The sequence below is a fragment of the Aulonocara stuartgranti genome (assembly GCF_965226115.1).
Source record: "Aulonocara stuartgranti genome assembly, chromosome: 12".
In the NCBI taxonomy this organism is placed as follows: Eukaryota; Metazoa; Chordata; class Actinopteri; order Cichliformes; family Cichlidae; genus Aulonocara; species Aulonocara stuartgranti.
Genome location: NC_138948.1, coordinates 7,609,174 through 7,633,496, shown reverse-complemented (window position 1 = coordinate 7,633,496; position 24,323 = coordinate 7,609,174). Strand labels below are relative to the sequence as shown.

Below are 24,323 nucleotides of genomic sequence, written 5' to 3'. Positions count from 1 at the left end.
TTTTAGCAAACTTCTTTTGCTTCTGCAAAGTTTTTACAATTTCTGCAACTTTTCAGCTTTTTCAGCTACTTTTTGCATATAGCTTCAGCTTTAAGCATCCACACTGCATTTTCGCAGGAAATGCAAATTTTTCTAGTTATGTTTCCTGTTTTATTGTGAAGAGGTCTGGTGTTCTGTGTTCATCATGTTCAGTTTTACTCTCCCACTGTGACGTCATTATGTTCATGTGTGCCAGCTGTTTCCTCATGTGTCTCCACTTCCCCTAATCACCTCCTGTGTATTTAAGTCCTCTGTTTTCAGTGTGTGATTGTCAGGTCGTCTGTTGTCCACGCCATGTTTCCTATGCCATGCGTCCAAGTTTCGTGTCTAGGTTTTTCTTATTGTTTGTTTAGATTTCCCAGTTTAGGTTTGTGTTAATTTTGCTTCAGTTTGCCTTGCCCTTTGTTTGTACCTTTTTTTCCAGCCATATTAAACGGCTCGCCTTTTGTTAACATTCAAGTTTTGTTCCCTGTTCCTTGGAGTCTGCATTTTGGGTCCTTTTTCAATTCATACAGTCTGCCCTCGCCAGACTGTGACACAGTGCATGTTAATGGACATCATATAGACATAAAATGTAGACATGCCAGATTTTTTTACCCAAAACTACTAATTTACATCATTACTACTTGGGCAGGTAACATGAAACTATGGAAAATACTGTAAAAATACAAACAGACCTGAAAACACAGATTGTAAAACAATACATCATGTTAAGTTAAAAGCAATCACAGATATGGTTTGCCATCAGCCATTGCTTGAGTTATGCCCTAAACATAGGATCTTTACAGTGTCTCTTTGTTGTAACTGGTAAACTATTTAAACATTTATTTCTCTTTTCTCTTCTATAAATGTGAAGTGCCTTTCTCTTCTAGAGGTAGGCCTAGTAACACTCCCAACATCAATTCTTTGTTAATAAATTCATTTTAAGGCAGAATTAATTTAATTAATGTAAATGTATTTAGCATTACTGCCTATTAGTGCAAGCAAAAGTGCTTGCAGAATCATATGCTTTGTAACACTCATTCACAATTAATGATTTATTATCGTGTCACTTTGGTGTTGATTAATTAATCATATTCTGCTGGGTAACTTTATCTACAGTAGATTTATGTTAGAAATCTGAAAATATAATAACTAACTCAAGCTTTAAAATACATTTTATGGAGTAAAAAATACACTATATGTATAAAAGTATTTGGGCACACCTCCTAATTGTTCTTAATTCAGATCATTTCAGTCCCATAGCCACAGGTCCACAAAACTCAAGCAGCCACACGGAGTACACACAATGGCACACCCTGCCTTTACAAATATTTGTGAAAGAATGGGTCATTCAGTAAATTTGAGCATGCCTCTGTGGGAAGTCCATTTGTGAATTTTCTTCCATTCATTTATACCACTAAATGGTGTTGTTGAAAGGCCACACTTGCCACAGTAACTCAGCCACACAGCGGTACACCATGTAAAGGTTACAAAGCAGGGTCACAAAGTGCTGAGGCACAGAGTTGCAACTGTCCCTTAGTATTAAAATCAAAACTGTGCATCAGGAATTTCGTGGTATGGATTTCCATGGCCGCTTACCTCCTGCAGGTGCAGGTGGCCCAGTATTTTTGTCCATATAATGTATCATATTTGAATTCAAAATATACTGGAGTAGAGCGTCTCATGTTTTGATAAAGTTAAGTACCAAAGTGCATTACTGAAGTGCAAGCTGTCTTCGAGTAGAACTGGGCATTATATGATTAACAGTATTCTCGTCCACTGGCATCACTGGGATCACACTATCACCTTTTATGTCTGTCCAAGTACAACACTGAAGACACCACCTGATAAATTTGCTGTTAAAATGATAACATTTCACCAATTATTTGACAGAATTATTTCACTAATTTAGTCAAATTCATATCTAATGACCAAAAACAATGCCAAAATGATACCAAAATTAAGGATGTAAATGTCAACGTTAACCAAAAAACAAAAACTAATTTCCATAGACTGTCAATGAAAGATCGTTACTGAGCATATTCTGCTCATATAAAGTAAACTGCATTTTCCTAAAGTTTAGGTTTTCAACATAATACACTAAATACACCAAAAAAGGTTAATAGTAAACCATACGTTTTTGTTTCTTTGAATGCTTTTGTGATTTTTTTTGTTTTGTTTTATCTGTTTATTATTTTTTTTTTTAATAAAGCATGCTAAATCTGCTTTTTTAAAGGTTTTGCATATTTGATTCCCCCCAGCTTAAGCAGTTGTAAAAATTCGAGATTGTTTTGTTTTTCTTCAGCTGTCCGTAGATTTTCTGTAAAACTACTATAGAAACACAAACACATTTTGTAGTTCTTTTGGTCACTACTGTTTGAAAATGTTTCTGAGTTATTGTGTGAGCACTGGGGCGAGGAAGAGGCAGCTGGCAGGGATCAGCAGTGGCCTCAATGAAAAAACTGGCGTTCACCAATCACCTTCCGATGCTAATCCTTAGAGTAGTGAAAAAAAACAAAGAAACTTATTAACTATCCAAATGTGATAGGAAATGTGCCTGTTTAGATGTTTTACCATACATTTCAAATCACTCATAGAAAACTTGGCCTCTATTAATTAGCGGTGACTGTTTCAAAGTTTTTGTGCTAGTTCTATTAAAAACTGCGATTAAATGTTTTATACGATTCGTTTATTATCAAAATTCTACCCAGGCGTATTCTTGGACAGCTTGACACCCGGGGGTCCTACCAGTTGTAGGCGCTCTTCCAAGCAAGCTGCAAAACACAAATCGATTGTTTATTTTATGTTTGTTTACATTTTTCGGAGCGCATAAATGACTTCGACTTTGCTGTCGCCCATGGTGGATTATTACAATGATGAAGAAGAACTCGATAGCGTGGATGACGACGACGATCGGAGTTTCAGGGGGAGAGACTCGGAAGAAGGTAACGTTTTCAACAATATCTTCCCCGATTGTCGGGCTCTGTCTAGTTGTTGGAAAAAACGGAAATGCGCGCTTTATTGTATGAATTTGGATGTGTTTTCTTAAAATGCAGCATTTAAGTCGTTTTCCCCCTTCCAGTGGAAACCGTTTGTCCATGTAGCGTAGTATGCGCAAGTACAAAACAAGTTAAAATGTATTTCTCGCTCCCAAAACTGGAAAGCTACTTCAATGCAGCCACACGTTACTTAGTTAGCTTTCTAGCTACGTTTAGGTACACAGTGCCACGAGCAAAGAGTCTGCCTGGTGAGGAACTGTCTCAGAAGTATGTGATTTAAGCTCAGTAAGCAAAGCAAACCGTTCGGTTTTTTCAGAGTTGGCAGCAAGTCGAGCGAAAGAAATAATCAGTGATAAACACGCTAAGATTGCTAGCATTAATTTTTTAGCGTTATACACAAGAGCATGAAAACACCACTGACCACAGTGCCTTGACGTACATGTGCGCTTAAAACAGTGCTCCCGAAGCACAGCTATAAATTTCAACTATTCGTTTTTTTTCTTAAAAAAAAATTATGGCAGTTCAAACGTTAATTAGCCAACTTGCTACGTAACGTTAGCTCCGGGCATTGACAGGTCGGCAGGAAGGCAAGCGAAATCCTGCGTGCTGTGTCCACTGCTCTGCCCTTTTCACACACTTCACTGAGACAGAACGGATTGCAGGGAAAGGGAAAGAAAGACCGGATCAGAGGAAGGCGATGACAACACTGCAAGGTTAGCCAATTCCCTGACATTGACCTCCAAAGCGAACAGCTGGACTTATTTTTCTTCTCCTCTCCGGATATGTTCTTCTAAGCCTAACTACGTAAGCTAGAGTCGGGTTACACTCTTTATCAGCAGGCGCGGCTAACTTATGCTAGCACATTAATGCTAGCCGAAAATGAAAGGTGCTGTGTCAGCTTGAATACAGAGAGGGGCCTTAGTCTTTGCTCGTCTTGACGTTTCAACGTAAAGCCGGTGAATTTTTTTTCGTCAGACATATGTGGTTATAACTTGGTTCCCGAGCTTCTGACATCAAACCAGGTTTGGTGAAACATGCTGGCGTTGTTTCGAGAGAGTTGCTGTTGGATTGACAGCACTACCAAGTTAGCCGGGATCTGTACTGGTAATTACACCTTGCGAAAAGTGCTTAAAAATATAGATCATCACTCTTTCTATAAATGTCATCGAGAAAAAAAGCCCAAGGGCAGTTAAGCAGATGTACCCACTTTAGTTTGGTGTAGCTGAGCGTTTTCTGCAGTCGATTCAAGAATACGTAGAGGTATCAGCTGTTATCCTGGCATACGTGGATTTCCCACTGTCTACATTATCAACCCCAGGGCATTCCCAAGCAGGGTGTAGACCATTACTTCATCTGTGCCACGCACGTACTTTCATCTGCAGATATCTCTGCCATCTGTGCATCAAGGTTGTTTTTGAAAACTTATGCCTGTAAACATTCCTGATATGATCACATGTGAAGTATTTGGGGAAAAAATGTTTTCAAATTTTAGCTGAGAAAATCCTTTCTTTTTTCTTCTTGATTTTCCAGACACTGAGGATGCCAGTGAAACTGATCTTGCCAAACATGACGAAGATGACTATGTGGAAATTAAGGAGCAGTAAGTTTCTTGCCAACTGTGGATAAGCAGCCCTAACCTTTCACTGAAAATCATTTTTGGTGATGAAAGTTTTAAGTTACTGTGCTATTGTAAGGGGGTTGGGACTTTAGCTTTTCTTTCATTGCAGAATGTATCAAGACAAACTGGCCTCTCTGAAAAGGCAGCTGCAGCAGTTACAAGAAGGTAATCATTTTGACTTATTTTCACATGAATGGAGGTGTCAGGAATTATCCATATTTGAAGGACTCCTGCCTTTTATTGTGTGGTACTGTGTGTGAGCATGAGGATTAATTTTGACTTGTCAAGGGCATAGCTAAAACCTTACTTATTAGTCATGGTGCTTAGTGGTTAGGAATTACATCATCAGGCAGAAGAGCAGTTTAAAAGTGCTCGCTTGTCATTGGCTAAAAAGATAAAACAGTGATGACAAATGGCCCTCTGCCATGAGCTCATTTTTATTGTTAAGACTGTCTGTTGTTTACTGATGCAAACTGCTTCTAAACTGCTGAGTGAGCTGTTTGAAAGTACTGTCAGCTATCCCAAAAGGCTTTTACTGCTCATGCTGATGATTGTAGAAACTGCAGAATGATAAGTTGTTTTGCAAATCCAAAAGTAATTACAGTGTCAGTGTATTCTAGTCTACCCTGTGGTTCAGTGTAAAAGGTGTGGCAAAAATAAATAAATAGTAGTGGGTAGTCTACAATACTGTATGGTGTGTTTTCATGAGTGAACAACGCCCAGCATTAATATCTAAAACACATTTGTCTTGTCAGGCACACTGCAAGAGTATCAGAAGAGGATGAAGAAGTTGGACCAACAGTACAAAGAGAGACTTCGGAATGCAGGCAAGAACATGAAGTGCTTTACTTCTGATGCATCCATGCCAACCAATGTTGGACATGCTGTTTAGATTTAAGGAAGCTTTCTGCTCTAGTTTGGCTTGTTTATTCAGGGAAATGCACAGAGCTACAGACGACTGTGTGTACCTGAAAATAAAAATAGCCGCTACCATGGATTTAAGAAGAGAAGTATGGGTAATGAAAGAATCAAGCCAATGTCTTGGTTGGACTTTTTAAACTGCAATTTTTCCCACACACTTAAATTGACCTTCCCATATAAGGCCTTCTTTTGAGGTGGTCTTCAGTATCATTAAGCTGCTTCGTAAGAATAATAGTAGTCCTTGTTCTGCTCTGGAGATCTGCTGTGAGCTGGATAATATAAACCTGCATCTACTGCAAACTGATCCTACGCTAGGCTTAAAAAGATGACAAGATATAGTTCCAGGTGGTGGAGTTGGGAGTTTTAGCCACATTATCAGAGACTCACTGAAGAGACAGCTGACGATATTGCTCAGTTACTTGTTATAAAAGCTATATATGTATATATTTTAAGTTTTTTGGTGGTTGACTTCACACAACATGTGTGCCTTCTTCCGCAGGGCTCCTGCTCACATCCACATGTCCCAAACACATAAATCCATGCGATGCACTTAACTGTATTGGGTGGAATGAAAGCGCATACTGTCTACTCATTTAAATTAACAGGATGCTGTTTTGTAAAAAACTGAGCAGCTTCTCTCTGTTTCCAACCTGTCCTCTAACCATTCGGCTGCTTTAATTATATTGGATACTCGGCTTTTGTTGACTCCGTAGCTTGTCTTGTTTGTGATCAGCTTTCTCCTTTGCTTGCTGTGTGCCAGAATGGAATGTACTTAGTTTTTTGCTGATCAAAATGAGTGTTTATTTAGTTAGGAATGCAGTGCCAAAAGGCTCTGGTAGTACACTCATAATCACTGCAGTGGAGAATAGAAAGTATGTAATTACCAATGATCAGTTAATTTCTAATGCTAAAATGACTAAAAGATAAACAGTCAGTGCCTTATTGTTCTCGGAGTTTTACTTGAACTTCAGTATTTTACTATAAGCTTCTGGTACTTTGTGCTCCTGTGCTATAAGCATTCTCTTTTATGATTTTTGAGGGTAAATAAATTGAATTTAATGACACAGAACAACGGTTTGCTTCATGTGACCAGTTGTGCTTTATTTTTCCCATTTACAGATCTATTTCTCCAGCTTGAGGTAAGTGCAACAGTATCTCAGATGGTCTGACGCTAATGTAAAATCAAAATCAGCCATTATTTTTTTTATTTTTTTGGACATACAAGCATAAATTTCTTCTTGCTTTGTACCTTCTGCAGACAGAGCAGGTGGAGAGGAACTACATCAAGGAAAAAAAGGCAGCAGTGAAGGAGTTCGATGATAAAAAGGTTGAGCTAAAGGAAAACCTAATTGCAGAGCTGGAGGAGAAAAAGAAGATGATTGAGAACGAGAAATTAACAATGGAGCTGACAGGCGGTAAGGGAGCCAGAACAGGATTATTAATCAGGGACTTGCTCAGCAAAAGAGAGATGGGGTAAAAAAAAAAAAGTATGTGGGTGGCTGTATTTTACTTCTTTCTACATATTTTAATATTAAGTCATCAAATGAAATCTGAGTTTTCAGATACAGTTAAGATGCTAACCTCTATTCATCTATGCATCTGGAGCTCACACTCATATTTCTTCTATTCATAGACTCCATGGAGGTAAAGCCTATCATGACCCGGAAGCTGAGGAGACGGCCCAACGATCCAGTCCCAATACCAGACAAGCGGCGAAAACCTGCACCAGATATCCTTTGCATAAACTTGTGACTGTAAAATATTCCAGATTATTTATACTTGTAGAATTTGTTCTTGAGATACCTTAAAATAAATTTAAAAAAATGATTTTGTGTCTTAAAAAACCCCCAAAAAACTTTCTTTAACTCTTCAAACCTCAGCTAAATTATTTGCTAACAGATGAGCAGATAATGGAAGATTTAAGAACACTTAATAAGGTGAGTGCTTCTAAATTTCTAGATGTGATGTGTTTTTGGAAAGCAATATAACTCAGCAATTCCTTATAATAAATCTTTTCAACCCTGCTTTTTACAGCTGAAATCACCAAAGCGACCAGGTATGATTGCACGTGCCTTCTACTACGGATTTTTATAATGAACATTTATGTGTGTACTGAGTTACCTCTCAGACGAAGAGAGTAGCATTGGTCTTCTGCTAGGAGAAAGGGTCAATAAAATGCATCACAGTAATATTTTGTTTCTTACATGTATATTAGCAGGGGGTATTAATCGGGTGTTTCTCCCTCCCTAGTGTCTCCCTCATCTCCAGAACATGTCCCCTCTGCTCCCATGGAGAGCCCCACCCAGCGTTATGAGGCCCGCATCGAGGATGGGAAACTTTACTATGATAAAAGATGGTGAATTTCAAGTTTTAATCTGTGCATCTCTGACACGATAGCAATTCATACACAGCGTCGCCACTAGATGGCCACATTGTTATGCGTTGGATGTTAGCTTGAGCCTGTAAAGATATTTTACAACCACTGTGATAGCAGCCTCATTTTTTTCTGCGCTACAGAAAGAGAGATTGCTTAGGAGCTGCTGAATACTATGCTTAAAGGCACTGTTAAAAATGCATATTTGTAGAATATGTCTGCACAAGAACCAGCAACGCACTCCCTGCTGTTATGCCAAAATAAGAGTGAAAATCCCTGAATAGACACAGCCCTCCCTTGCCCTTCTATTTCAGAGCTGAGTTGTGAATCAGACACGTCAGAGCATAAGGTCATTTGAAGATGGGTAAAAATAATAGAATTCTGTCCTATTAGCTGCTCATATAGACAAAGTAATTTGAGAAGACAGAGCTATGTGCACTTTTCTTTCAAGGCAAAGTCTCATTTATTGATGGCTAAAGAAGATGCCACCACTGGAAAGCCTTCTCAAAAAGCCACAGGGAGGCACATGCGTCATTATTCTTCAGTGGGCCCTTAATAATGAAGTACCTTCTGTCAGTCTCTTCCTCTAGGTTTGTTCTGTCCTCTATAAGGTTGGAGCTATTAAAAAATAACAGACTTTTTGTTTTGATTTTTCATTCCAATTATCTACTTAGTGCCTTCTCAGGAGTAATGTGGTTTATTCAGCTGGGTAAAATTATTTATAATGAACTTCCCTCCAGTCTGCACTTGTTTGTTTGATGTTTAGTCTGTGTGTGTTTATGCTGACAGGTACCACAAGAGTCAGGCCATCTACCTGGAGTCAAAAGACAACACAAAGATCAGCTGTGTCATCAGCACAGTAGGAACCAATGAGGTGGGTTTTAGTTCTCATTCCAAGCATCAGCATCTCATTCAATTGCGTACAGAACTGTATAATTAATTAAGATTGAAGTATTCTGTGTATATAGTCTTTAAAAAAATTGTCATTCCTATAAGATGACCAGACAAGAAGACCATAAGCATTGTCCTATCCAATAAGATAGTCTAAGCTCGACATCGTATGTTTCTCCATGGCATAGCGCTCAGTTGTTTTCCAAAAAAACATTAAAAAGACATCAGCAAGACACACTGTTGCGCGGGGCAACATATTCCATCATTACCAGACTCTATGCCACATGTACTATCCTGCTGCTGTGAATAGTCACCAGAGCACTAAATGTTTATTGATAAACAGCTGAAAATAGTCTCTGAGTATACAATTCTGTTTGAGGAACATCTGCTAAAAAGTATGGTGCCCAGCTGTTTTAGGATATTAGGGAACAATTTGGGAGGGAAAAAAACAAAGGAAAAATCAAAATGACATTTGAGACCAATTGTGCAGCAGTTGTACTTCTGGGTTTCCACAAGCACATTACAAGCTTGAAAATGCCTTGCTTTTTTCTTTTTTTTTCTTTTCTTTTTTTTTTTTTAAGTTAATATATTGTATTGATATCTGATAGGACTTCTGATAGCTTTTACAATTTACTAAAACAACAATAACACATCCTCACATAAGAAAAATGGTACACCCTCTATTAATTCTAAGCTTTTTAAATACAGAGACATTATAAAACTTATGACTCCCTTTCCAGGTTTTAAAAGTTAGATGAACAAAACAGGAATATTGAACAATTTCATTATTTATTTAACAAAAATAAAAACGCACACACCATGATTTACTGTCTTTTAGCAGCAGTGACTTTAAAGGTATAGTAAGTAATTTTTTGCGATTATTTAAGAGAAAAAACAATGTTGTAATAATAAATGTCCATTGATGAGTGTGTAATTGCACTTTTCAAGAAATTAATAATCTCACAAAACACATAGGGGCATAACCTGGTTTGTGAAAGTCACCATGGAAGTTACTGTTTCATTTTTATGTATGTGGGTTGAGACCAGCTACATACATAGTTTGTCTTATAAATTCCTGATAAATTAAAGATCACAAACAACTCTTCCAAACTGTACATGGCCATTTAAAATTTCTACATGCATCCTTTTGACATCTCTTTCTCATTATGCCTTTCTCCTCCCTCATTTCCACCTAATCCTCTTCCTCCACAACTCAGCCCTCATCTCCTGAACTGAAGGCAGGGGGCTAACACACTAAAATGTGCATAAATTAGCTTATTGTTGCAATTTCTTATTGTCAGCAGATTACATATGCAACCCTCTGGACAGCTGACTATGAGCTGGCTAAACAACAACAGCTGGTTGTAACCTAACATTTTGACAGCTAATGTCAGGCTTGAGTGTACTTTAAAAAAAATAAAATAAAATTGCACTTTCACTCTGGTAAAAAGTTTGTTTATGTTCTCACATTGTATGAAGGTTTATTTTCCAAGTTTCAGAGTCCAAAAATATTAGATTCAGGGAAATTTCTTTACTAATGCCAGGAAACAGCAGCTAACATCAGTAATGACAACAGCACTTACCAATAGAAATGTGCAAGATATGCTCAACAACTCACCTCAGAAATGCTGTGATCAGACACAAGTGAGACTCACTGACTAATCGGTCTGTATCAGACTTCTTTAAAAAAGCTTTATAGCCTCTTCCAGAGTAAATAGACATGGACACATTATTGAGAGCTAAGGTAAACAGCAAGCTGACTGCCTATACTTCAGTACACATGAAGGGTGACCAGAGTTGTTTGTCCTACTGCGAACGCCGTAGCTCGGATTATGCACCTGAATTAGGAGAGGTAATGCCTGTATTATTCTTCAGTGGAAAATCTACATTGTAACGAAACAGGAAACCCCTTTTAACTCTACACTCCACCCTTCCATGCCATCAACTCAATGTGTAGTTTCTTTTCTCGACAGGTGCGTGGATGGTCACGGCATAGATTTCCCGCAGTATAAATCAGACTTCAAAACCAGAATTCAGTTAAATGAAATCTACTGACATCTACGTGGTTAGACAGCTCTCTTAAGGTCCCGCCACAGCATTTTAATCAACTTGACGTCTGGAGTTTTAAAAAGAATCAAGGTGTTGCAATGGCCATTCAGTCGTGCTCAGAGGAGTTTATGGTTGACACAATGCCTGTAAGGTGCTCAAGTCCTGTAGGTTCAAAACAAACCCCAATCAAGCCTGTCTGTAGTTCTTGGGGTTTTGGCAGTTTGTCTGAGCACTGTATGGTGGCCTCAGGGTGAATTTGCTGGAACATCTACATTGGAAAAACTGGTAACTGCTTTGTACTTGTGAATAATCTTTCTCATTGTAGAATAATGAACTTCACTTTGTTTGGAAATTGCCTTTTAACTCAGGCAAATGTTACAACTCAATACGGTTTTACCTTTTCAGCTAACCTTTCCCTTATGTTCATTAATAACGATAGACAAAGTTATTCATTACTGATTTTTGAATGAGGGTAACTTCTCCCTCTGGTATAGCCTACATTATTTGTTGTCATGCTTGATGTCTTTGTGCAGCTCCCTTTTTCTGTTTGTGCCATACATTATGCATTATGATGGGTGAATACCATTACATTAATGAAGTGCAACATTAAAGTTTTGCTTGAGTAGTTGAATGAAAACGGATATCATCAACTGTTTCATTGCACAGATTTGACTCTTTTTTTTTTTTTTTTGATTCACAAAACAAAATTTATTAAAATGGAAGGAAAACTGTTCATTTTTAATGTTAAATGTGAATTTATTCATGAGGAACTTTTCCAGCTTCCTTTTAACGTGCACATGAAGAAGAAAGCAGTTTGGCTGTATTGAGGGTTTCTTCTGTGTGTGATTTCCAGATTTGGGTGAGAAAAACAAGCGACAGCACAAAGATGAGGATCTACCTGGGGCAGCTGCAGAGGGGAGCGTTTGTCATTCGTCGGCGGTCGGCTGCGTGAAGCATTACCACACCCAATCCCATCTGTGCGTTTACCCATCCATCCAGCCAGTGGCTCATTCATCCAGTTTTGGAGTCTAACATGTGGCCTCACATTCATATTTCATTATCTTATATACACTACCCCCTAAAACACAAATATACACAGACGAGGTCTTCTGTGGCTATGAATATCTCATCCAGTTTTTTCCCCTCATTAACCAAATGCTACTGCAGTGAACATGGCCAGATATCCAACTGTTTTCCAGCCTTATATTTGTCACTATGTGGCATGCATGTAAAACTGGTTTGTGGTCACAAAGATGACTTGTTTTGATTACAAATCTTTCCAAAGCAATCTTATTTACATTTATCATTAAGTTATTAAGTAGTTCTCAAACAGCCTGATTTGAATAACAGAAAAACTAGCGATGTGTGACCGATCAAGTACTGGAGGGAAAGAAAAAAAATATACAACCGAGGAACTGCTGCAGGTTGAACTGAATATAGAAATCCCTCAACTAAAATTACAGTTACTTTATACAGGAAGCAATGCCATTTTCAAGAATATGCCTTTTTTTTTCCCAGTATCATTATGAAGTAAAAGTTTCTTCCTATGCTGATCTGATGATTTTTTTTTTTTTTTCATTTTTTTGTAATTTGTTATTTGAGAAATGTTTTTTGTGACATGACCTTCTCCATATGTGAAACTCCTGGATTAGTTTACCAGTATTTGCATGTGGAGCATTATTTTGTGATTTGTACTGTATTCCATTCTATTAAAGATGTTTTCTGCTTAATTTCAAGCTTCAGTTTTATTGTTTGTTTGTTTGGTTTTTGTTTTGTTTTTTTACTTTAATATGAAAAGCACCAAACCACAGTTGACAATCTAGAAAAAAACAATTCACAACACAAAAACCATTATTTATGGGTATTTAAGACACTTGAATAACACATAGGCCTGTATTTACTGCTGGCATATAAATTAATGACTTGTTAGTTTGGTGTCGCTTCAAACAACTGAAAGTAGTGGTTCTTGGTATGATTTGAGTACTGGCCCTCATGAACTGGGAGCCTCTGGCTTTTGGGCTATATTTATTTGGAGAGAAATGTTCAGGTGATTATTTTGTACAGGGACCTCATTGCTGTTATTTATGCAGAGACTAGTTCTTATATAGTACTTTTCTTTTTTTCTTTTTTTTTCTTTTTTTTTATTATAGTATAGTACTTTTCTAATGCAGCATGTCTCTTTCACACATACATTCAGAGAAGCAATTTTTCCTACATCTTAAGCGCTTTCTAACATTCACAAGCATTCACATTGTAAAAAGCATCAGTATTTTCCCCAGGGATACCTTGAGAGACTTGGTAGACTTCCAGCCTTCTGACTAGTAGATGACCTGCTTTACCGCCATAGGCACCCCTCACCATAGTAGCACATGTCTTATACTGGTCCTTTATAGGTCCTTTATAGGCCCTTTATGGAATCCTTAAATTTATTTTGTCTGAAAAATGTCTCCAGTCCCCAAAAGTCCCCTTATTTCTGATTGGCTTCCCCTCAAAGAACTTTGAACTTCCACTTTGAAAGGGGAACAGTGCAATGAAAATTTATGAAATTAAGTGTATAAAAATATTTTACTGAAAAAGTGGTTAAGTTGATATTTGTTCTGGAACACTCCTTCAGTTATAAAACCTTTACATGCCTAAAAAAACCAAACAACAACAACAAAATAAAACCCAATGTGAATATCTTGATGCAGTAATTAAATATTAAACGTCATCAAACTTGGCACAAAAAGTGAAACATTTGTATTTGATTATTTCTTTGTTACAATAATGCTTGTGGGTAAAAAATAAAATAAAAATCTTGCACTCTTGGAAAGCCTGTTTGTTTCCCCATAAATGGTGTCACAGTAGTGAGGAGTTGAGTACGTGGGTTGTGCTCATAAAAAACGTGTCAAATCTTCACTGCCAATGTCAAACAGCTTGTTCTCTGGGTTGGTGTCATTTTGTCTAAGAAACATGACGTATTGGTAATTTAACAATTAATTAATTAAACAAACAAAGGCCTCATTAGCATGTGGAAGAATCATACACAGTCACAGAACCCTGGCACCTCCTCCTTGGCACACATTCACTTGACACCAATTTTAATTTACAGCACGAAAAAGGTGATGTGTTGATATGCTCCAACGGTCCAAAAAGTTCTGTTGACCTTTCACTTTGTTTTAAAAAATTACCTTAATAATAATTCATAAATTAGATAAATTTGACTTAAAGACTAGTTGCATTTGCTCTGGTCTGTGATGCCTGTAGAACATAAAGTTAACATTATATGAGTGCATCACAAAAAATGAGAATATTGCAAATGCAAAGGGCTTTCTTGAGTGTGGAAAAGAGAAGCTGTCAAGAGCTGCAGAGGCATATGCTATTTTTCTGCTGGTTATTAGGAGTGGCCTCTGTCACATGTAAGTAGTTTTTTGATCCGCTGATCATAGCTGCTATAAACGCTCTATTGACTGCAGACAAGACCCCCAGGGGATCCCTGGACCATTTAATGTTTTAACATGTTTAATAAAGCGTTATTCATTAAGCAACATGGTATAGTAAAGACAAGCATTTCAATTGCTGTTTATTTTTCCAAGTCAGCCGAGTCTGTGTTCTGTGTCCAAATCATCTGTCTATTTTTTTCCTGGATATTTTTTCACATCAACTTGCCGATGTATCCAAATAATCAATGTGACCGTGTCACCTCCCGGTTCCAGTCCTCTCACAGAGTGACTCTCAGCCATCCTTACACTTTGTAAACAGCTGAATTATTTGGCATTCAGCACAGATCTCTGTTAGCCAACCAGTCTGCCTCTTCCCTCTTGTGTGTCCTATCACTTTAACCGGATGGCATGTTTCACTTTGCCTGACTTAATGACACTGTCTGACAAGGAGGGCAATTACACTTTTGCCATGCTGCACAAAATGCAAGGCTCATCTGAAAGGGCTTGTTGTCCACAAGCCCGTCAGGTGTGATTGCTCAGTCTCTTGCAGGGACATGAAATGAGCTGATAGTGAATGTGATGCCTGTCTGCTCCCTTTATTGCACTGCATGTCTGACTTTTGGTTAAAGCCACAATAACATACACTCAGGCACTTAATGTGAGATTTACAGGGCTTGGGTTTATTTTAAGCGTGGCATCGCATACAGCTCATTTAAAGTGATCAGCAATCAGGGGCAGAGTACATAGCCTTCTTGGTGTATTTGACATTTCCTGTAGTTCTTTTTCAAATATTCATTTTGGTGTCTCACTGTGGGTATATGCAGACTCCCGTATTGCCAAATAACCTCATCTGAACAACCATCTTTTACACTACGAAGTCCTATGTGGCCCCACACGCAGGAAAAGGTCAGCAAGAAATGGTGCAGGGTCAACCAAATTATAAAACCTTGCAAAGGTCAAAAGTGAAGTCCTGCTGCACATATTTCTTCTATAGACACGTCCCTAAAGACAGCTATTACTGTAGTGCGGGGGTGTTAAATACAGGCCCGGGGGCAAAAATCGGCCCAGTAAAGACTACCATCCAGCTCACTGGAAAATGCGAAGGAGGGCACAAGTTTTAGACTAAGTTTTATAAGTGTTTTTTAACGTTTTCCTACCAATAAAGACCTTCCCCATGGGCATTCATACTACATGAAAGTAATTAAGGAATAGGTAAACAATTAAATGACACAAGTGCTCCTGTTTTTTCATCTGCTATCGAAATTTCAGGGTTTTGTTTTTCAGTTTGGTCACAGTAAAAAAAGGTCATAGCTACTATAAAGAATTATTCCATAACTATTCCACTAGTTTACTGTATGAAAATAAGTGCAGGGTATTTCAGGAGTGGTGTGCGAAATCGGTGTACTCTCTCACAGAGTGTAATTCTAGGGTCACAATCAGGTCAAATCCAACATTTGTAGCCCAAAACCCTTCTCTCTGATTGACTCCTTTAGAGTTAGGGGCATGAGTGCGTGGATGCTTGTTGTCTAGTGAGGAATTTATATCCATTTTATATTGAAATGAAAAAGACCTTCAAGAGGTCCACAAATGCATGCTATGTTCAAGTCCCAGTGGAAATTGGGACATCTGGGCTTCCACAGTATTACAGAGTTTTTTCAAATAAAATGGATGTTTCTTTCTTCTAAATAAATAGACTGCACTTCAATCTTGTGGCAAGGTTAAAGTAACTTAAATACCGTGCCTCACTGGGGCACACATTAGTTAGCATATACTTACTTCAGAGGATGTACAGTACAACCATGGTAAGCTACGCACTGACTGACTTTTCAAAGCAGAACCACATACAGCTTGTAGCAGCAGCTTATTTAAACAATGTATTAACCTTAATGGGCTACTCTGTAGTGTTTGTAATTGGTAAATCTATGTTTTTGGGTGAAGTGGTGACAAAATGATCAAATTTTTGAAGTTGAACTTAAAATGTTCAAGTGCATAAATGACTGCTAGTTATTCAGGTTTGGATGAACGCATTTGTAAAATAGTTTACCATGTGATCAAATTGCTTTGTATTTGTGTGTGGATTGGAGTATGCATTTATGATCCCTCAAATGGTCCACATAAAATCAGTGTTACATTTTATTGTACACTTGTAGATCACATCATAGATATTTTGTAACCATTTTGACAAAGATTTCTAAAACATCAACATACTGAAGAAAAACTACAAGAAGATAAAACAGAACAAAATAATTGTAATGTAATGAAATCACCACATAAACAATTATGACCTAAAATGACAGTTTCCAATTTATCATATTTAAAATGTGATTATTACTCTGTGTCTGCCTGAACTGATTTTCTTAACTGATCAGAGTAGTTTACTCCAGTGTTTTGTTTTTTTTCTTTTTTTTTCGCACGTATTCCATGTTAAATAGATTTCACACTTAAGTGATGAGTTGATGGTCCATTCATCTACCTTATAATCTTCATATTTAACCAAGGAGCAGCTCTTACCCCTTCTTGTCCACATTTATGACTTTCAAATTGCTCATCTCTTGCTTTCTGGGAATGTATCAGTCGCAAGCTTTCACTGCAGGTGGCTGTTTATTCTGTTTTAAATCAATATGCTGAGTAAGCAAGGGAACGAGTGGGTGCACTTAAGCACGTAGACACTTCTCCGGTGATGGATCAATTTTCCTCATGTACCCCATCTATTCACCAGAGTGTGTAAAACACCTGCTCACACTCACCATGCACAAAACAAAAGGAATATCTCCAGCTTTCCATGTCCAGAAGCCATTACAACACTAACTGTGGTTAGGGTTTGTTGGTAAGTCTCACTGGAGCTGTAATACTCTTTGGTTGTTATTGCTTGTACCTATGCATGAAAATTCACATAGGGCATCAATACAAAATCCTCCACGCAATCTCCCACCAGCCCCAGCTTCAGCACCAAATTCCCACTTTTATCCTCTGCCTTCTAATTTGAGCATTTGCTCCACTGCATGTTAGCATTGAGATACATGACTACAGGGAGGAGAGTTTCATCTCGCTCTGCTCTATCTGGTGGGAATTGAGTAGGATCCAGGCAGACTTAGATTTGCCTCCGGTGTTCAGAGGAGAGGACGGTAGGTCCTCAACAACCCTGTATATGTGTGTATATGTGAGTGCGCGTCTATGTCTGTTCCCCCAGTTTATCACTCTCCTGCAGGTCTGCAGTGGGAGCAAAATTCATTTACAGTACAAGCTTCTCATTTGACTGTTGATATTTGACTCCAGGTTATGGGACAGAGTTGGAGCCTCACTGAAGCCTCACTGCATTTCGCAACATTATTCGTTTTAAACACTAAGCGGCTATTGCTCATTTGAAAATCAGGTGATAGGTTGTTTTTACACACAGTTGTGTTTAGCTGCTCTTTTGATATTAGACAAAAAACAAAGTATGTAAGGAAGTGCTGACAAACACCTTTCTCCAAGGTTAGTGTGTGAGCTTTGGACAGGGTATTCTCCATGTTAGATAAGAAGTTTATGTATTGAGAGGTTCATTAATCTTTTGCCGGTATTACTGTTGGATGTTGCCTGTTTCTTCTACTTATCAGAGTCAGGAAAATTTAATCTTATATAAGATTAAACTTTTCTCTATATTCTTTTCCCTCATGGCCTTCTATTAGCAATGATAGTTTCATTATCGTCTTTTATGCCTATCACTTGTGTCTTGCAGCCTTTTCTTTAATTTTGATAGTGGATTTACTGTTAGAGGTTGAGATAAGATATTTTCTAACACTGCAAAAGGAAATTACCAAACTGAAAAGTTCAGTGTAGCAACTAATGTATTTAATAGTACAATTTCACCAGTTTAGTACAACTTTATGAAACTCACATTTGAGTGATTATGATTTAAGCACATCATTGATACCCATGAGAAATTTTTCTTTTTATGTCAAAATTTGAATGCAAGTCTTTTACTTTTAATGGATTGGATTTGGACCTATGGTCACGAGCTGTGGGTAGTGACCGAAAGAACGAGATCGCGGATACAAACAATAGCAATGAGCTCCCTCCAAAAGGTTGCTGGCCTCTACCTTAGAGATAGGGTGAGAACTTTAGCCATCTGGGTGGGGCTTGGAGTGGAGTCGCTGCTCCACATCGAATGTAGCCAGTTGAGGTGGTTCGGGCATTTGACAAGGATGCCTTCTGGGCACCTCCTTGGTGAGGTTTTCCAGGCATGTCCCACTGGGAGGAGGCCCCGGGGCAGACCCAGGACACGCTGGAGAGATTATATCTCTCGACTGGCCTGTTCCCCAGGACAAACTGGATGAGGTGGCTGGGGAGAGGGAGGTTTGGGCTTCTCTGCTTAGGCTGCTGCTCCTGCAACCCAGCCCCGGATAAGCGGAAGAAGATGAATGAATGGATGGATATTGCTAATTTATTTCAGTAGAGTAGTTGGATTCATTAGGCACATTCTGAAGAGATATACATTTTTTTGTTTTTAACTTAATCTAACATTTTTCTGAATGTTTTCTTCTGACATTAAAGCGGCTAGTTCAAAAGATTTTTTCACATTGCTGTTACAGCACACGTGCTACATGGCTCTCAATATGTCTATACATTACCCAACAAAGGTGGATGTGCAAAAAAATGCTTCTGATGCACTCAAATCTGACAATAATTGATTATAGCACAGAGAATATCACAGGTTGTTGGGTTAATAGGTGTCATGTTTTTGCACGCTCTACCCATGCATTGCCCCAGCTTAAATAAAAGGAATTATTTTTCTAGTACTAGCAACATGTCTGAATTAAATTATCTCCCGCCTGTGTGCTAGATGTGCGAAAACCCCAAGCTGATTCTGACGACATTGTCAGGAGTTCATGTGTGAAAATGTCTTTTATAAAGGAGAGGTGGAAACCTCCTGACCTGCTCAGGTTGTTGTCACACTGCATACATAGACAATCAAAGCAGGATGAGTGCAGAAAATAAGTAAAGCCAAGGCCAGAACAGATAGTTTGTACAAAAAAGGTGAAAGAATGACAGGCAATCCCCATAAGGGAGATTTTTTTCACTGTTGCAGGAACTACCAGTGACAAAATGCAGACAAGTGCTGGAGTGGTCATAATCACTTTAAAGAAATCCCTCCTGGGTTTTTGTTTTTCCCCAGCAATTCAGCTATGCCCTGTGGGAAAACAAAACAGCAAAGATAAAAAATCAGCACCCTTGATACCATCATAGCTATGTTATCTGTTTATCCATATACTCACTGTTCCTAATCTTCATCTTGGTTTCAGGTTTCAGGGATAGCTCAGTAGGTAGAGTGGTGGCCCCATGATCGTAAGGTCAGGGTTTCGATTCCCCTGAACAGCTACCCTGAGGTACTTCCACATCTCGGCCACATCGTTAAACCAGATGTATCTGGTGATCTTCAAATTCTAGTTACAAATGAAAATAACTGTGCCTTATCAATTCCAACTTTGGAACTAGTTACCATTTCCTATTAGGTCTGCTCTTCATTTTCAAATTATATCTTAAGAGACATTTAATCTTTTATCTTAATAATTAGGAAGAAATGGCTGAATAATTATTTTATGCTTACTGTTCATATTGCCAGGTTGTCTACTTTACATTTGGCTGCTGAGTGTCTTTCAATAGCAGTAAAGTGCTAAGATTCTGTATTTTGAAATATGCTCTATAAATAAACTTGATTAGATCAGCTTAGCAACTGATTCTAGCCTTTATAGTCCTGCTTTGTAGGTATTTTCAGCACATCTACAACCAATCGGCTTCCCTTTTACTACCAAAATAAATTACTGAAGACTGTGTGAGGCACAGAGACACTATCATTTTGACTTGAATAATTTAACAGGTGAGAGACTAATAAAAAGTTTAGGAATCAAATGCAAAGGGCATAATATACCCTGTGACAGGAAAATGGAAGTGATGTGATATGTATTTGTTGAAAACGTGTCATGTGTTATGCCTTTAAAACTGATATTCTGAGGTAGACGCTGCTGGAGATAACAAAAAGCTTGTGTGTAAGGACTGTCTAAGGTCGCCTTGACTTTTTGCTATTTCAAGGTCACTTCATGTATGGAGACGTCTGTCAATGATTGGTGTTACTGTATAGATCTGAAATCATTTCTGACACCATTGATAGCAATTTTTTTTCCTATTCTATATTGTCCTCACAGCAACCTTGTGAACGGATGCTATTAAAATGTTGCCGTTTCAACAGTATGTCTAATAATGGCTTCTCGGCTCTAAGCAACACCCTTCACACCGACTTTGACATTGAAGTTGGAAAAGTGGGATCACTCTTGCACTGATGATATTTTTTTGAAAAGAGTAAGCCATCTCTACACAAGGTCCTTAAAGGAGTCAAAACCTTGCTCCTGCTGTAACCTCTTTAGAAGCATTTCAGCTTTCTTCACATTTTATTCAGAAGCATTCAGACGTAAAGGAAAGCACAGAGGCTGTTATGGACCTCACTGCTATGGACCTCACTGTCATCTGTAAGTATATAACCGTTTTCATGCAATTTTTGCATTCATAGGCTTCCTCAAGGTGCTCCATCACATCAAGTGAGGTCCTTACCTTGAAAAGATAGATTACGCCTTGCCTTGTGGGAGGCAGGTAGGCATATGGAAGATGCTGATGATGTACAATATATCTCCCTTTTGAATGGTGTTTTATTTTTGCTACAGGACTGAAAGGAAAGGACTGAAAACAAACAGGGCTCATCCTTTTCCTGAGGTTTGTTAGGTGTGGATATAAGTGTCTTCACACCCTTGAAATAAACTTGTTTTTTTTGTTCCTGTTCCTTTTCTTTTTTGCAAAGATGAGAACACTGATGCAACTCTGTTTGTTTATTATAAGGCACATACTAGAAAAATTGAGAAACAGCTAGCACGACTCTGCCCAAAGAAAATACAATTCATCAGCTCCCAGCCAGCACTTCTGAAGCTCAATAACTAACTAGCTGTGTCACATTTGTCTACTTCATACAAAAAAAGAGGATAAAATGAAGTGATTTATCTTTTCTGTTTCGTGACTAGGTGATTCTGCCTGCAAGAATTTTTTGTTGCTCTTTCTGAGACAAAAAAAAATGGCTGCTGGGTGTAGTATCTTCTTTAAGTAATGTTTGCCTTCATATCTAAGTCTGCCTTTGGTACATTTAGTACCATTTTGGTATATTTAGTCAAGCATAGTGAGTATTAACTAAATTTATTTACACTAATAATAGTTAAGGAGGCACTGTAACAAATTTCCCTGTTAAAGTACTATTAAATTTACCAGATCTGAGATATTGCGTTATCAGTGTTGGGAAGGTTACTTTTAAAATGTATTCCGTTACAGAATACAGAATACATGCCCCAAAATGTATTCTGTAACGTATTCCGTTACGTTACTCAATGAGAGTAACGTATTCTGAATACTTTGGATTACTTAATATATTATCGTGCTTTTTACAACAACGTGAATGTACTATTGCTGTGTGATTTATTACTATTACTGAAGGTCCGCGACTCCGAACTGTAGTAAAAGGACCTCTGACTAATACGGCGGGGTCCCTGTCGGCTCATAGCCGAAAAATAGCTTTACTTTGTTGTGTGGGTCAACTTTTCTTGTGAGAGACAGAGAGAGGCGTTGAAAGGCTGCTCCAACGGAACTTATTGTTTCGGAGGAAAACACGAACACGGTGTACAGTCGAGTCTTAATAGCTTACTTACAACTGGGCTCGTCAGGCACTCTTCTTGGCTGCAGTGGTTATTATTATATTTACATGCTTCCAGCTCCCGTTTTTCCTCCACGACAACTCGTACCTTTCCACTCTCCTTTTTCTCCCTCCTCGCGCTCACAGACACATAACGTGTATGGCAGTCCATTCTCCCTGCAGCACGGACTACTACTACACTGGCCATGATGCTACATTCTTTAGAGCTATGCTTGTAGCATTCTGCCTGTTAGCTTAGCACAACAACAACAACGAAAAGGCGCTCTCTCACCCAGGAAACACACAGTCGCAGAAAGAGAGAGAGAGCGTCGCCCTGTAACCATGGCAACCGTAACGCTGCCGCCTGGAACGACAGAACGTAGCTGTCAAACAAAACCCAAAACAGTCCTGACCCGCGACAAAATGAAACAGGAAAGTACCGCAGTGTAATCCATTTATTTCAAGAAAGTAACTGTATTCTGAATACCACCTTTTTAAACGGTAACTGTAACGGAATACAGTTACTCATATTTTTGTATTCTAAATACGTAACGGCGGTACATGTATTCCGTTACTCCCCAACACTGTGCGTTATAGTTTCCAAGTGCTGTCTTCAGTAAATCTTAGTGTATAGTGTAGTGTGCATAATATAGGCTTTATAGTATGGTACCAGCTCTTTTGTTGGCACTGTACTGCTGTTTCTATAAACTGTTTTTTAAAGTGAAAAACTATTTCTTTGAAAGGCGCATTAGTCCTCCTCACTCATGCACCCACAGCTTCACCAATTATCATCTTTGAGGAAGATGATAATTGGTTAGGAAGAATATCTTAAATGATTGTGGTCAGGACTCACCAAATTGTCTGGTGAAATCAAACTGTAAACAATCAACACAGATGATTGTGGCTTTTTGAAAAGTGAAAGTAAAGTTTTGACAAGCAAACCTAAAGAGAACTCAGGCTTTAAGAAAACCACTTAACAGTGAAGCTAATCTGCAAAACAGGGCTTTGTAAGGGAGGATAAAGATGGGACTCTGGAAGTATGAAAACAGATCTGATGAATCCAGATTTATCCTCTTTCAGAGTGCTAGGTGTTTTAGTGTTAGGTTTTCTGTATTTTGTAGTTTTCTTTTATTTCTACACTGAAGCACTGTTGAAAATGGCACAGGAAGGAGGAGCTCATGATTGATGCACTCATCGTGTGTCTGTTATACAAGCCTATGGAGCCAGTGTTACAATCTGGGGTTGCTTCAGCTGGTCAGGTTTAGTTTTGGCAACATCATGTGTGCAAAAAAAAAATCAGGTCAGGTGACTGCCCTAATGTGCTGAATGACCAGGTTTTTCCATCAGTAGATCTTTTTTCTACCGTGATGGCACAGACATATTCCAAAATGACAGAGCCAAGATTCATCTGGCTCAAATTGTGAAAGAGTGGTTCAGGGAGAACGAGTCATCATTTTCACACATGGTTTGGCCACAACAGAGTCCAGACATTAACCCCATTGAGAATCTTTGGGACACGCTGGAGAAAAGTCCAACTTTCTCATTGTGAATGCAAGATGTTGTCAAAAAATGTATTGTGGCTCTGGAGAGAAGTTTTTGGCTAGATAGTGTAGCCAATGCAGGGACACCTAGTACAGCAGGATTTTGACTTAACTGAAAAGAGTACAATATAACAAGGCATGGTATCCGGCTATTTACATTGCTCTTAAAAGGAACAGCACTTTAATATCAAAATATAGAAAGAAGAAAGTGTACTTTATTGATCCCCGTGGGGAAATTCCTCTCTGCATTTAACCCATTCACTCAGTGAAGCAGTGGGCAGGTATTGGGCACCCAGGGAGCAGTGTGTAGGAACGGTACCTTGCTCAGGAGTACCTCGGGGTAGCTTTTCAGGGAATTGAACCCCCGACCTTCCGATCATGGTGCCACCACTCTACCTGCTGAGCTATCCCTTCCCCCCCCCCAATATTTCTAACAGTGTGTGGCTGTTTTTCTTCAAGGCCTCTGGTTTTAAAAATAGCTGATTTTTGTTGTTGTTATTGTGGAGTTTTCTATGTCATGTTGTGCGTTTCCGCTACCTTGGTCAAGTGTCTTTTGTAATTAGGCTTCCAGGTAAAATGGGGTAAAACATAAAACAAGTAATACAATGGCACACAGCTGCACAGAAACACATGTTTGCTTGGCAATAGAAAAAATTGAGGTGTTGTTCTCACCAAATTCAAGATGAGCTTGAGAGTTCAAACAAACTGATCCAATCGCGAAATAAGAAGTGAGTGGTGCAGCGGCCCTGAGAAGAAGGCTGAAGCTGAAAACACAGGCAGAC

General features: G+C 38.5%; 2 protein-coding genes and 1 long non-coding RNA gene across 6 annotated transcripts in view; 1 reads left to right on the top strand and 2 right to left on the bottom strand.

The window, feature by feature from the left end:
* taok3a (TAO kinase 3a) overlaps positions 1 to 4,315 on the bottom strand; it is a 134,039-nt gene extending 129,724 nt beyond the window's left edge. The window contains exon 1 of the mRNA XM_082555757.1: positions 4,228 to 4,315. The gene's annotated coding sequence lies outside the window, so the exon portion shown is untranslated. The remainder of the gene's footprint in view (positions 1 to 4,227) is intronic.
* suds3 (SDS3 homolog, SIN3A corepressor complex component) lies at positions 2,739 to 12,603 on the top strand. 4 transcript variants are annotated; one of them, XM_082555775.1, is made up of 12 exons: positions 2,739 to 2,966; positions 4,551 to 4,620; positions 4,748 to 4,803; positions 5,394 to 5,465; positions 6,679 to 6,698; positions 6,818 to 6,974; positions 7,193 to 7,288; positions 7,435 to 7,496; positions 7,594 to 7,615; positions 7,810 to 7,915; positions 8,723 to 8,807; positions 11,727 to 12,603. In XM_082555775.1, exons 1-12 carry the CDS (start codon positions 2,855 to 2,857, stop codon positions 11,823 to 11,825), a joined length of 957 nt encoding a protein of 318 aa, XP_082411901.1. In that variant the 5' UTR covers positions 2,739 to 2,854; the 3' UTR covers positions 11,826 to 12,603. The 4 variants fall into 4 exon arrangements, with proteins under 4 accessions (XP_082411901.1, XP_082411903.1, XP_082411902.1 ...); XM_082555777.1 differs by lacking the exon at positions 2,739 to 2,966 and adding an exon at positions 3,031 to 3,733; XM_082555776.1 differs by lacking the exon at positions 2,739 to 2,966 and adding an exon at positions 3,768 to 4,124.
* A 3,968-nt stretch (positions 12,604 to 16,571) lies between these two features.
* On the bottom strand, positions 16,572 to 22,396 carry LOC309718187. The gene is made up of 3 exons (XR_014279906.1): positions 22,017 to 22,396; positions 19,551 to 19,718; positions 16,572 to 19,465 (listed from the first exon to the last, which is right to left on the bottom strand). It is a non-coding gene; the product is annotated as an uncharacterized lncRNA (long non-coding RNA).
* Positions 22,397 to 24,323: the final 1,927 nt, after the last annotated feature.

Coding starts and splice junctions, on each gene's coding strand:
- suds3 (XM_082555775.1), top strand. CDS start 2,855: ATGACTTCGACTTTGCTGTCGCCCATGGTGGATTATTACAATGATGAA. Junction 4,621..4,747: donor TATGTGGAAATTAAGGAGCA/GTAAGTTTCTTG, acceptor CTTTCATTGCAG/AATGTATCAAGACAAACTGG. Junction 7,616..7,809: donor GAAATCACCAAAGCGACCAG/GTATGATTGCAC, acceptor CTCCCTCCCTAG/TGTCTCCCTCATCTCCAGAA.